Here is a 14,594-nt window from a genome sequence, read left to right as displayed (position 1 = left end):
TCATCCATGGCAAGGATGACAAGGTCAAACCCGAGGCAACCCATTGGTGTGCAAGTTGCTCCTTGTGGTTATACTGTCAGATTTATAAAATGTGTCTTAATATGCTAAGTGAAATGTAATATGCTAAGTAAAATATCTTGGAGGGTGGTGATGTAAAATATTGTCAGATTTTATTATGCAAATGTATTGCTGTAATCTGAATTAGCTGGCTTAGCTGTGTGTGTGTGTTGGTACTCTTCCTTAGCTGAATAAGTATTAAATGATAATAAAATATCATAAGATATGTTTGGCTGTCTATCTATGCATTCCAACAATTAACCTAATAATTATGTTTCCTTTGCCTTGCAAAGATGAGCATCCTCTCACCGAGTACGAGAAGGTTAGGGCTAGAAATATGATGAGGAACAATCGGATATTCGAGTTCCTTGGCATTGGTGCAATAGCGTCAATGATTAGGAAAACAAATGATGTACAAGAAGGTAGAACTAATGAGGTTCAAGAAGGTAGTGGAGTTATCAATGATGACCTAGAGTACAATCCTGAGGATGAAGTTGTAGTGCACAAGAATGTTAAGGTGCAAACTCTCTCTTGCTTGGAGGGTTCGGGTTCTTGTATGCTCTCTGTTTCCTTGTCCTCACATATTTATCTTGTGATCTATTGTTTATTCTGTGTTATTTATATAAGGCACCGAAGGAATCTAGAACAAAGAGGCCTGGTGTTAAGAAGACAGCCAGCAAGAAGAGGAAGAGCTGAGAAGCATCTGCTGCAATGCATCCAGGAAGGGTGATGGCCCCACCTCCAGGACAAACAAAGAGGATCCTGGAACCTGATGAACCTGATAGAGTCACAAGGCAGAAAGCAACTATGGCGGCTGTGACGGACCATCAGGAAAGTCCGCTGGGCATGGACTTTGAGAGCTCGGTGGAAATGTCTGATGAGTTTTCGCCCATGGATGAAGAAACCACTCTCTGCATGGATGAAAGCGGCACTGCCTGCCTACGCCTCAGGCGTGGTGCACCTTCTATTGACAGGAATGATGTCGTCAGTGAAGAAGAACAGCAACTTGTGCTTCAACCAGGCAAGTTCACCTTCTCTTTTACTAGTGCATTTTGCAAATGGAAGTGATCATGTATTCTTACCTGTTTAGCAGACCCATTCCTGCATTTGTCGATTTCTCTTCTAATTTACGAGTTCAATTTCATTTTCAGATGCAATGACTAACAAGCATAGACTTAGAAAGGGCAAAGGGCTAGAGAGAATTACCAAGTCGCTTGGCACAAAGGTGCCTATCCAAATTGCCCAAGGGATGAAGCGTCCAGAGAAGCCTCTACAGGCAGCAAAGTTTGCTTCTGAGTGTGGACTCGTTGCAAGAAGCCATCTGCCGGTTCTTCCTCACTTCAAGGAATACAAAAATAATGCTACTCTAGTGGAGGACTACATTGGGAAAGTTGATGTAAGCTACTTGTTTTATAGTTAATGTGCTACTCTATTTTCTGTTTTGTAGTTAATGATCACTAATGTTGTTCCTTCCTTGTTTGTTGTCTTGGTAGGCAAATTTTGAGATGAACACACACTCGGAGACCATCAAGTACGCGCGCAAGGATGTTCTGCAGAAAAGTTCAAAGAATCGACGCCATAAGATCAAGAAGTAGTATTTTGATACCGTAGCAGCAAACAAAGTGAGCACCAAGTCTCCGGTGTCAGATCTGACGGACGGTGAATGGCAAGCTCTGGTGCAGATGTGGTCTACCCCAAGACACAAGGTTTGTATATGCTCTGTTTGCTGATTTATGTTCTGCACATCAGGATGGGAATGGGCCATGGTCCCCTTCTTCCTCTTCCATGTTTCTGATCAGAGTAGGAACAATAGAGAGCATCAACTTTCAAAATCAACACCATATGTAATACACTGACTCTTATATAGTACTAGTTGTTCATGTACTTGTGCTAGTGCAGGATAACTGAAATATTTCCAAATCGAATATGCTCAGACTCGTATTGTCCTACTATACTACTGCCTATTCGACTTTCTTTCAACTTGGCAAATAACATTGTGCTTTTTTGTAGGAAACCTGTGTGTCGAACAAGATTAATCGAGAAAAGGTCGTGTACCAACAGAGAATTGGTTCCAGGCACTACACAGAACACATTTTTGCCACTGTGAGTACCTTTTTCTAAAGACCTTACCATTTGATCCTCGTTGAATATCATTTCTTATTCTTGCTGAATAACATTTTGATTTTTGTTAAAAAACATTTCAGAAAGAAGAGCATAAGGGTGAGGAGTTGTCTGCGATTGACTTGTTCAAGGCCACCCACAACAGCAAGAAGCACGGGTTTTCGGAGCCAGGCAAGATTGCTATAGTAAGTCACTCCATGCTTTTGTCCAGCTAGTTCAAAGTTTTGTCTATAGACCTCAGCCCTGTTTGATTCACAACCAGCAAGAACACACCCTAGATTTGATGTTGTTTGCTAGAGCCAATGATAGGTTTGGTATCTCAACAAAGATATCAGAATTTGTTGTACAGTTCTCAACAAAGATATCAGAACTTGCTGTAGCTATTTGTTGCATTTTTATGATATGATGAAAATTGATCTGAATGTTAGTTCTCAACAAAGAAGCCATATTATATAGAACCACCATATTGTTCCGATTGCATGTCTCTAGATCACATAAGTGTGTACACTTGTTGTAGCCAGATTCAAATAATGCTTTAAGTTTAGTAGCTATCATCTACTTCTGTTTGAGTTTGAGTAAAATATCTACATATAGATTTTGTGTGCTGGTTTGATTACTTCAAATAATCCATTTCTTGGTCTGGTTTGGTGGCATTCTTGTTTGGTTTCTCTTGCAGAATGTGAAATAGATATGCCACTAATGTCTATCATTTTCCTCCATATGCTAGCTTATGTGTACACTTGTTGTAGCCAGATTCAAATAATGCTTTAAGTTTAGTAGTTATCATCTACTTCTGTTTGAGTTTGAGTAAAATATCTACATATAGATTTTGTGTGCTGGTTTGATTACTTCAAATAATCCATTTCTTGGTCTGGTTTGGTGGCATTCTTGTTTGGTTTCTCTTGCAGAATGTGACATAGATCTGCCACTAATGTCTATCATTTTCCTCCATATGCTTGCTTGAGATGGAAAAAATGAAGGGCGCGCCGGTGTTACTGCAACAAAAGACCTTCCAACGGCGCCAGAAATAGGTGTGTCAATGGCACCAGGAATCCTTCTGCTACGGCTACGCCTTAAGGGACTTCCTAGGCAAATATGCAAAGGATTTCCCCCGTGGCCTTGGAGCCTTGCGTTGGTGTTCCCTCGAAGTGGAAAGGGTGATGTAGCGCAGCGGTGGTAAGTATTTCCCTCAGTTTGAGAACCAAGGTATCGAACCAGTGAAGGAGTATCACAAGAGCTTGCACAAACACAAAAAGCTTGCTCCCAACGCTATAAAGGGGTTGTCAATCCCTTATAGATTGTTCGCCAAGTGAGAAGTGAAAGCAACAAAGTAACAAAGCAAAGTAAAAGCGTAAGTGGAAACGATAGGTGTGAATAGACCCGGGGGCCGTAGTGTTTACTAGTGGCTTCTCTCATGAAAGCAAATAGACGGTGGGTGAACAAATTACTGTCGAGCAACTGATAGAACCGCGCAAAGTCGTGACATCATCTATGGCAATGATTATATCTATAGGCATCATGTCCAAAACAAGTAGACCGATACTTTCTGCATCTACTACTATTACTCCACACGTCGACCGCTATCCAGCATGCATCTAGTGTATTAAGTCCAAAAGAACAGAGTAACGCCTTAAGAAAGATGACATGATGTAGATGGACAATCTCATATCTACGATAGAGCCCACCTTGTTACCCTTGATGGAAACTACACGATGTGTGCCTTGCTGCCCCTACTGTCACTGGGAAAGGTCACCACACGGTAAGAACCCAAAACCAAGCACTTCTCCCATTGCAAGAATCATAGATCTAGTTGGCCAAACAAAAGCCAAGACTCGGAGAGACTTACAAGGATATCAAATCATGCATATAAGAAATCAGCAAAGACTCAAATATATATCATAGATAATCTGATCACAAATCCACAATTCATCGGATCTGGACAAACACACCGCCAAAGAAGATTACATCGGATAGATCTTCATGAAGATCATGGAGAACTTTGTATTGAAGATCCAAGAGAGAGAAGAAGCCATCTAGCTACTAACTACGGACCCGTAGGTCTGAAGTGAACTACTCACGAGTCATTGGAGGGGCGATGATGATGATGAAGAAGCCGTTCAACTCCAAAGTCCCCTCCGGCAGGGCACCGGGAAGGGTCTCCAGATGAGATATCGCGGAAACGGAAGCTTGCGGTGGCGGAAAAGTATTTTCGTGGATCCCTTGATTTTTTGCTGTATTTTAGGGAATATATAGGCGAAAGATCTAGGTGAGGGGGGCGCCAGGGAGGCCACAAGCCTGCCCACCGCCGCCCCCTGGTGGCGGAGTGGGGGCTTGTGGGCTCCCTGTAGCCCTCCTGGCTTGGCCCACAAGCCCCCTGATCTTCTTCCGTTTGGGAAAAAATCATTTCGGGGATTTTATTCTGTTTGGACTCCGTTCCAAAATCAGATCTGAAAAGAGCCAAAAACACAGAAAAAACAGGAACTGGCACTTGGCACTGAATTAATAAGTTAGTCCCAAAAAAGATATAAAAGGTACATAAAACATCCAAAGATGACAAGATAACAGCATGAAACCATAAAAAATTATAGATACGGTTGAGACGTATCAGCCGGTACCAGAAGGTGAAGAACCAAAGTCTGATGCTGAGATTGTTGAAGAAGTGCTCAAGACCGAAGTCAAGCAAAGCACATTCCTCAGGAATGTTGGGCTCAAGTCATCTAGTAACAACTTTGGCAAAGGAACTGCTGTTGTGGCTGCTCATGTTCGTGATCTTGAGCAGAAACTGGAGAGGTCGGAGCTTCAAGCTGAAGTGGTGCAAGAAGAAATGGCAGCAATCAAACTAAAGGCGGAAGAATTTGAAGCTGCACGCGACAAGGAACTTGAGCTGCTGTGCAAGAAGTCTCAAGAACAGGAACAGAAGTTAGCCCACTTGATGGCTCTCTTCTACGCTAAAGCATCGTAGAAGTTGAACATGTCGTAGAACTTGTCCTAGAAACAGTGAAGTGGGCTAACTTCTCAAGAACCTCATGAAGTTAGCCCACTTGATTGGTCATTCTGGTGATGAAACAGTGAAGTGCTCTATTTGAACCTGTGAAGTATTTTGAACCTGTGAACCTGATGAAGTATTTTGTGAAACAGTGTCTTGCTCTATTTGAACCTGATGAAGTATTTTGTGAACCTGATGAAGTTGTCAATTATTTGAGTTTTGTTTGGACCATTTGGTTTGGTCACTAAAGTTAGTTTGGACTGCAAAAAGGCTGAGGCCCAAACAAGAAATAGACTAAAAAGGCTTGCGCCTAAAAAAAGAGTAGGCCAAGGCCCAAATCAGAATTTGTCTAAAAAGCTTGGGCCTAAAAAAAGAGTAGGCCAAGGCCCAAACAAGAACTGGACTAAAAAGAGTAGGCCATGGCCCAAAAGAAAAGTGGCCTAATAAAAAACATGCTTAGTAAAAGATTCTATCCTAGAAAATAAAAGGCCAAATTATTGGGCCCGGCCCATGTAGAAGATCGGAATGGACCGGGCTGAATCTAATTTACGACCTTTTCATTTGGTCTTAATTCTGCCACATCAGCCTGCCACGGTGGATCTGAAGTGGTGTAGGCGGATTGCAAGTGACCAAATCAGTTGGTCGTTAAACCTACGACCTTCTGTTTGGTCGTAAAATCCTACGACCAATCTAGGAAAAATGTCATTATAGTTCATTAGAGACCCTCAGCTTTTGACCGTCTGTTTTTGGTCGTAAAAAGGTCACAAATGGAAATCAATGACCATTCGGTGACCAATATTGAAGGTCGTTAGTTGACATATTTCTTGTAGTGCCTCTCCGTCACACGGAGTGACAAATCCCAGTCTTGATTCATACTAACTCAACGGACACCTTCGGAGATACATGTAGAGCACCTTTATAGTCACCCAGTTACGTTGCGACGTTTGATACACATAAGGCATTCCTCCGGTGTCAGTGAGTTATATGATCTCATTGTCATAGGAATAAATACTTGACACGCAGAAAACAATAGCAATAAAATGACACGTTCACATGCTACGTTTATAGTCTGGGTCTAGTCCATCACATGATTCTCCTAATGATGTGATCGAGTTATCAAGTGATAACACTTGCATATAGTGAGAAAACCTTGACTATCCTTGATCAACTCGCTAGCCAACTAGAGGCTTGCTAGGGACATTGTTTTGTCTATGTATCCACACATGTATCTATGTTTTCTTTCAATACAACTATAGCATGGATAATAAACGATTATCTTGAAACGGGAAATATAATAATAACTATTTTATCATTGCCTCTAGGGCATATTTCCAACACTTACCTTTACGGAAGAGTCATGGTGATCTTCACCACTTCGTATATTTCGCCTTTATCTCTTGGCAAGCATCATGTGGTGGGGAAAGATCCAAGCATATATGGCCATTCAAATATATTTGATCATGAATTATTATTGTTGACAATTATCCGTATGATAAATAAGTTGGGAGGCGAAACATTAAGCCCCTATCTTTCTCTGTGTTCGATGGATGCTATCTGTTCTAAAAATATGCTTTGAGTGTTAGCAATCATGGAAGACTACATGATAGTTGAGTATGTGGAATTTGCTAAATCAAAAGCTTTTACATATACCCTTCCTGAAAATAAGACGAATTGCAATTGTTTGGTGACTGAAAGCATGGTTTATTAGTTTTCAAAAAAAATTATGGTCTTCACTTTAACATGTGAATAGATTATTACTTTATCATGAGATGTTTTATGAGATGAGCTACAGTTTATGGTTTATATTGATGCTAGAAAAAAGTGTTTGGGAGTATCATTGATCAAACTTGTGCACTATGCTAGCATTCACACTTCATAAATTATATCTTTTATCATTTACCTATTCGAGGACGAGCATGAATTAAGCTTGGGAATGCTCATACGTCTCCAACGTATCTATAATTTATGAAGTATTCGTGCCATGTTTACAATAATTTTATATGATTTTGGTATGATTTTATTAGAACTAACCCGGACTGACGTTGTTTTCAGCAGATCTACCATGGTGTCGTTTTTGTGTGGAAATAGAAGTTCTCGAAATGGGCTGAAAAGTTACTGAGAATATTTTTGTAAAATATAAAATATACTGGAGCAAAGAGCTGGGCCAGGAAGTGGACCAGGAGGTCACAAGCCTGCCACTCAAGACCACCCCCTAGGACGCGCCTGTGTGGCTTGTGGACTCCTCGAGCACCTCCTTGACATGAGACTGGCGCCAAAAATTCCTATAAATACCAAAACCCCCAAAAAGAAACCTAGATCGGGAGTTCCGCCGCCGCAAGCCTCTAGAGCCACAAAAACCAATCGGGAGCCCGTTCCAGCACCCTGTCGGAGGGGGGAAACCATCATCGGAGGCCATCTTCATCATCCGGTGGTCTCCATGACCAGGAGGGAGTAGTTCACCCTCATGGCTAAGGGTAAGTACTAGTAGCTATGTGTTCAATCTCTCTCTCTCTCTCTCTCTCTCTCTCTCTCTCTCTCGTGTTCTTGAGATGGCACGATCTTGATGTATCACGAGCTTTATTAATATAGATTAATCATATGGAGTTTTCTCCTCTCTATCTTCTTGTGATGAATTGAGTTTTCCCTTTGAAGTTTTCTTGTCGGATTGAGTCTTTAAGGATTTGAGAAAACTTGATGTATGTCTTGTGATGGGATATCTGTGGTGATAGTGGGATGTTCTATTGATTCACTTGATATATGTTTTGGTGATCAACTTGTGAATTCCGTGACCTTGGGAATCTATGCATAGGGGTTGGCACATGTTTTCGTCTTGACTTTCCGGTAGAAACTTTGGGGCACTCTTTGAAGTTCTTTGTGTTGGATTGAACATGATGAATCTTAAATTATGTGATGCATATCGTATAATCATGCCCATGGGTACTTGTGGTGACATTGGAGTATCTACGTGACATTAGGGTTTTGGTTGATGTGTATCTTAAGGTGTTATTTTAGCACGAACTCTAGGGATGTTCGTGACACTTATAGGGATAGCTCATAAGGTTGATTAGAAAAGATAACTTTGAGGTGGTTTCGTACCCTACAATGATTTCTTCGTTTTTTCTCCGCTATTTGTGACTTTGGAGTGAACTCTTTGTCGCACGTGGGGGATTTATATGTTAGTATTGTTGAGAGAACTTGCACTAGTGAAAGTATGGACCATAGGCCTTGTTTCCAAGCATTTATACAACGTTTTGCTTTGATGTTTACTATTTGTTACCTTGCTGTTTTATATTTTCAGATTACGAAAACTTATATCTACCATCCTTATTACACTTGTATCACCATCTCTTCGCCGAACTAGTGCACCTATACAATTTACCATTGTATTGGGTGTGTTGGGGACACAAGAGACTCTTTGTTATTTGATCGCAGGGTTGCTTGAGAGAGACCATCTTCATCCTACGCCTCCCACGGATTGATAAACCTTAGGTCATCCACTTGAGGGAAATTTACTACTGTCCTACAAAACTATGCGCTTGGAGGCCCAACACGAGCCTACAAGAAGAAGGTTGTGTAGTAGACATCAGCCAGCCATGAGTCCTAAAGATCACACAATGAGTTCTCACTGAATGCACCAATGTCGGTGTCAAAACCGGCAGATCTCGGGTAGGGAGGGTCGAGTTGTGAGATCGGATCGACGGTAACACGAGGCAACGAACACGAGCTTTTTACCCAGGTTGGGGCCCTAACGATGGAGGTAAAACCCTACGTCATGCTCTTGTTGTATTGATGATGTAGCGATTATAGAGTTGATCTACCTCAAGATTGTGAGTTTGTGGGCTAAACCCTAGGAGTTATGATGTTGTGTATATGATTGTCCTCTACGGGCAAACCCCCACAGTTTATATAGGTACTTGGGGTACTAGGGTTACATGACTGTCGATTATCGTCTATGGGTTACATGTCAAACGGGTCATCCTTTCCCTGGAGTGCACGATAACTCTTTGGTAGAATCCGTGATATTCTCACAATCCTTTATTGGGCCTCCGAAGTCCTTCCTCCAAGGTGGGCCTCTTGCTCAGCACATGGACTAGTCCACCTCGGATGGGACCACTTGGTCGAGGACTCCCGCTCCCAGCTACCAAGAATGGCTTTTTTGTATAGGAAGAATGGGTCCTCCAAAATGAATGTGGATGTTGGTATTTCCAGGCCAGGCTTATATGTTACTGATGTTGCAGTCTGTAGGGATGATCAAGGATTATATTGGACACTTTAGCTCTTGTCTTATCGGAGATTAGTGATCCTGTAGGCTTGGAATCTATTGCTTCTCCCGAAGGCATTGCATTGGCTATAGACTTGAATCTCCACAGGGCGCATATTGTGATGGATTGTCTAAACGCGGTCAATCACATCGCCACTTTACAAGATGGTAAATATGATGTGGTTTTCAGTGATATTAGTGCTTCTAGGTCTTCTTTCACCTTATGTAATTTCTTCCATGAGAGAAGAGGCTCAAATTATGAAGCCCGTAGTCTAGCTAGGTTGGGAGACACACATGGCTTGGTCTGCCCCATGACACTCTTTGTATTCCAATAATTATTAATGAATAAACCTAGTGGATTGTGCTAAAAAAGGAAAATTGTTCAAGCAGCTCAAAATAGTGTCAGTATACTTTTTATACAAATTTCATGACACTTACCAACAATTTTCACTAATTTATAAAAATATCCGTGATATTTAAAAAATGGTTGTACCATCCAGCAAAAACTCGTTTCAAAAAATTTCATGAAATATAAAAATGTGCTCACTCAATTTTTAAAACATGTTCGTGACTTATAGAAGTGCTTATAACCATTTAAAAATGATTTTAGCATTTGTAAAAATGTTCATGAAAATGTAAAATATAGTTCGTGTAAATTTTGGAGAATTTTCACGGCATACAACAACATGTTCATGAAAAATGTGAAAATTTGTTCAGACACTTTTTTTAAATGTTTATGCCATATAAAGATGCTCACTCTTTTATTTTACAAATAACATGAAAAACAAAAATGGAAAAATAAGGAAGAAATTCAACTGAACAAAGAAATATAAAATATAATAATCGCTAGAGAATAAAGAAAGAAAAGAAAAGAAAAAGATGCAAGCTTCCAGAAACCGCATAAAAGGTTCGCAAAACCTGTCACTACCGTACATAGAAGCTTCTCAAAATGGCACATGGAAGGTTCTCAAAACCGAAGTTGGGTTGGCGCACTTGAATCAGCAACGTAGGCGAATGCTCATTTCATCTCAGAGTAAGCCAGATTCAACATTTGCGTGCTATCCCTTGTATCAACCTCTTATTTGATTTTCTGCTCCAACACATGCCACTCCTATCTCTTCCCACATCATCAGATTTGTGAAAGATTCATTGTTAAATTTTTTTCAACAAAATTGTATTATCTCATCGTACAAACTTTCCCGATCCCAGGTAGAGGTCAATTGCGTTCTAGAACAAAGTAATGGTGCTCACTCATGAGTGAATCTACCATCGATGCGACACCTTATGTTAGACATTTGTATACGATGACTTTGTATTAAAAATGGCATCTTAGATACCTTAGTTTGTGCTTTGCTGGGCATTCTAGAGGTTTTTGGATCCACCACAGGTGCTTAGACAAGGTGCTAAGTGCATCGAAGGACTTATGAACTAAATTCCCCTATGCATGTATATATGCTTAGCTTTTTCTAGCTAAGATTTCTCCATTTTATTGTTTAGCAACAAAAATTCCGCATGCATACGTGTTTTGCATAGATTCACTCGTTTGACATTGTTGTTTCTTCCTTGGGTCTTCATGCTTTCTCTTCTTCTTAATTGCTTTGCTACGTCAACTTTTTGCCGATGTGGCATTCTTAGCACCGTGGAGGGTTGAAAAGGCCCTAAAGCACATAAGGACAAGAACTAGCTAACTGCCAAAAGTTTCGGTTTTGAGGGATTCATTACCAACACTTAAGTAATATACCATGTGAACTGCGGTCGCAGATGGTTTAATACAAACATGTTCACGTGCACGTATCTCACAACCATCATCTTTATCATACACACATGATTATAACCAAATTTCTCTTGGGATGGATGACAGTCATAAGGTCGCCTTTTTGCCATTGCCGCCTGTGATTAAAGACACTTTGTTGTCATTGCCAAAGTCGGCTCCTTGGCAAGGCAAGAAGGACAAGGTCCAATATTTGTCCATAAGCTATTTTAAAAAGTATCATGTTTAAGGAGTGATTTTTTTTTTAGAAAAGGAGGATGACCCCCGGTCTCTGCATCTGGGAGATGCATGCGACCATTTTATTGATTATTTCCGAGGACCTTACAAAGTAGTACAACAATATGTCTGAATCCGCCATCTTGGCAACATTTGCCGCTACTCCTATCCATATGATGAAGGGGTGCAAGCTGAGCCAAATACCCAGACCTCTCACCTAAGCCTAACATCTAAAGCCGGAGGCCCCGACCGAGCCACATACCGGGTCAGGGGCACAAACCGGTCTGACACACTCACATGTGTCGCCGTCACCATCTTCCACTGGTTCATCTTCAGAGCAGATTGAGGTACCAGCCTTGGCAGGTGCCTCCGCCATCGACGCCACCATGACGCCAAACGACGACCTCCACCAACGCGAGTCCATCTCCAAGCAGCGGACATAGATCCATGCTAGGATAGGGTCGCACCACCGCCGTCGCCCACCACCCACAAGCACCAGCCAGCCCAAGGTTCCCAAAGCGGCGCCTTCAAGAAGGGAACGACGCCGTGAGCGCCGCCGCTGCCCAACAAAGTTAGGGCTTTCGCCCGGGAGACCTAGGGGAAGGGGAAGTGAGGGGATCAGTCCATACCGACGCCTCCAAGGAGGGGAACGGCGCCCTCAGGCGTCGCCGTCGACGCAGTCGGCCATGGCCGGCCAGGGATTTCGCCCGAACTAGATCCCCATCATCAGCAGTGCCTCCTGTACAGAACCGGCGACCCAAGGAAGCACGGTCCGACCATGCTAGCCCGCACGCCGAACATGGGAGGAGGGGATGCGCCAGATCGCGCGCACCGACCACCGCAGAAGCTGCCGCCGGCCGGCAACGACCACTGGATCCCGCCGCCCGCGCGGCTCGAACGCGAGATCCACCGTCCGCACGACTGCTAGCTTGTCGTGCCTCATCCATGGAGCCGCCGCTCCAGATCCGGAGTTCCCCACACAGAGGCAGGGCAGCCAAGGCCCCGCCGCCACGATCCTTGGCGCCCCGGGCTTGCCCGACGGCTGCCTCACGCGGCGGCGAGGAAGGGAGGGGGAGGGAGTTGGGCGGCTAGGGTTGGGAGGGGGAGGGAGTTGGGCGGCTAGGGTTGGGAGGGGAAGGGGATGTTTAAGGAGTGATATGCAACTAGAAACTGATTTTGTCATTGTCACGTGTGGATAATGATTGTGAGTGGAGTTTAGAAGTGGAGTGAAGTAGAGTTTAGAGGTGGAGTGTACCCCTTCAAACACACTCGTAGTTAACAGCTAGGAGCTTTTGTTTTCGTCCGGCTGGCATGAACACGTAACATTTACAACAACCATCACTTGGACATACCATGTGCCACAACCACCATCTCCTATAACTAAGAGCCATCCAAGCCCAGTCTCAATACTCCCATCAACCAAAGCCTGTGTTCTGCAAGATAGCCTGCCAGCCATGGGAAGCAAGGGCCTCAAGGGTGTGATGGTGTGTTTACTCATACTGGGGTTGGTTCTGGAACATGTGCAAGTAGAAGGCAAGAGTTGCTGCAGGAGCACCCTAGGAAGAAATTGCTACAACCTTTGCCGCGTCCGTGGTGCTCAGAAGTTATGCGCAAACGCCTGTAGGTGTAAACTCACAAGTGGCCTAAAATGCCCTTCAGGCTTCCCGAAATTGGCCCTTGTGTCAAACTCAGGTAAAGGGAATGAACTCCTTCTATTCCATATTACTAGTTCTTTCTAAAATAAGATGTCATCATATAAAGCGTATGGCCAGTTCGAGTTTTCTAAGTTTTCCGAATAATATAATGAACTTTTTTTAAAAAAAATCCGATGATATTTGTATGATCAGTTTTTCATGAATAATGTTTCCATAAATATAAGTTTTCTTAACTTTTTACCAACAAGTAAATTTTTTTGAAAGGCGGTCTCTTAGGGTCCGGTTCATCAAAAAAGTTAGAGAAAAGTTGCCTGGTTACCAACAAGTAATTGTGAAATGACTAATAAAAAGCGAATGATGGAGACGATGCCAATATCGAAGATGATAATCGTATTGTAACAGAGGAATTGTTTGTCTTAGATGCGATTATATTTACATGCTAGATATTTTATTTTGACAGATGAACCAGACACCATCGACTATTGCAACTTGGGGTGTAGGGCTTCCATGTGTGACTACATGGTCAACGCAGGTAAATAAAATTGATCTGGTATCTGTATTCCTGTAAACTAATTGAAAAGGCTAGTTCTTGACACATAATATGCTATATATTTGGGCACCAGCTGCTGACGACGAAGAGATGAAACTCTATGTGGAACATTGTAGTGATGCTTGTGTCAATTTCTGTAACGGTGATGTTGGCCTCACATCCCTTACTGCCTAATGATGTGTATCCATGGTCTGAGATTTCAAAGGGCAAGGTTGTATCTCACCTTTGCGTTCAATAAAATTGGATCCCATCGAGAGTATCCAAACCAGTGTGTCAACCTGTTTTATGTGTGTGTATTTCCATTCCTTGTTCGAATAAAAACCATCATGTTGGATGCCATTTTGCTTCCCTGATGTACTACCATGACTGAGATATAATGGTATATGCAGGCCCTGGGTATATGTTGTATCATTTGCGTGCGTGTGGATATAAACTCTATGAGTAAATGCTTCAAGTAATATTCTTTAGTCCTTTTTATTTATTTTAGTCTGTGACACAAGCCCTGAAATGGATCATGTTTTCTTTTGCATTTTTGCTGAGCAATTCTCTGATCTTTCTTTTTATGACACACAAGGCAAAATATTTGCCCGTTTTATTAACTAAGAAGAAGATTTTCCCGTTAATTATGAAAAACTTGGGTAAAACCGATACAAAGGTGAAGCCCACTCCCAAACATTGAAACACACTGGGACATGCCCACATTCGTCGACGGCGGGCTGAACACCATACCAAACGTCAACCATACAAACACACAACAACATGAAGCTCTACTAGCCAAGTGAGCCAGCCATCCACCACCGTTAAAAAGAAGTCAAGACAACTATGGGAGGACCAGACTGAGACTCTCCCGCGGAGGTGAAGAGGCAAGCACCCACAAAGACATGCATTGGATACCGTAGATGAAATGTTGACGACTAACTTTGGGGGCAACCTCATTGCCCACACGACTTTGAGATCAATGCACTCGAAGCTGCCAA

The 14,594-nt window shown here is 42.4% G+C and overlaps 1 protein-coding gene across 1 annotated transcript; it reads left to right on the top strand.

Moving 5' to 3' along the window:
• The first annotated feature begins 12,799 nt into the window (after positions 1–12,799).
• LOC123450342 (beta-hordothionin) lies at positions 12,800–14,028 on the top strand. The gene is made up of 3 exons (XM_045127647.1): positions 12,800–13,104; positions 13,528–13,599; positions 13,691–14,028. Exons 1-3 carry the CDS (start codon positions 12,867–12,869, stop codon positions 13,789–13,791), a joined length of 411 nt encoding a protein of 136 aa, XP_044983582.1. The 5' UTR covers positions 12,800–12,866; the 3' UTR covers positions 13,792–14,028.
• The last annotated feature ends 566 nt before the right edge of the window (positions 14,029–14,594 follow it).

Source organism: Hordeum vulgare, chromosome 1H (genome assembly GCF_904849725.1).
Source record: "Hordeum vulgare subsp. vulgare chromosome 1H, MorexV3_pseudomolecules_assembly, whole genome shotgun sequence".
In the NCBI taxonomy this organism is placed as follows: domain Eukaryota; kingdom Viridiplantae; phylum Streptophyta; class Magnoliopsida; order Poales; family Poaceae; genus Hordeum; species Hordeum vulgare.
Note: the sequence above shows the minus strand (reverse complement) of the source record. Positions and strands in the feature narration are given on the sequence as shown.

Excerpts from the sequence above, each read along its gene's own strand:
- LOC123450342 (XM_045127647.1), top strand. The coding sequence starts at position 12,867 with ATGGGAAGCAAGGGCCTCAAGGGTGTGATGGTGTGTTTACTCATACTG. Across the intron at positions 13,105-13,527 it reads GGCCCTTGTGTCAAACTCAG|ATGAACCAGACACCATCGAC; the intron begins GTAAAGGGAATG and ends TTATTTTGACAG. Across the intron at positions 13,600-13,690 it reads TGACTACATGGTCAACGCAG|CTGCTGACGACGAAGAGATG; the intron begins GTAAATAAAATT and ends TTTGGGCACCAG.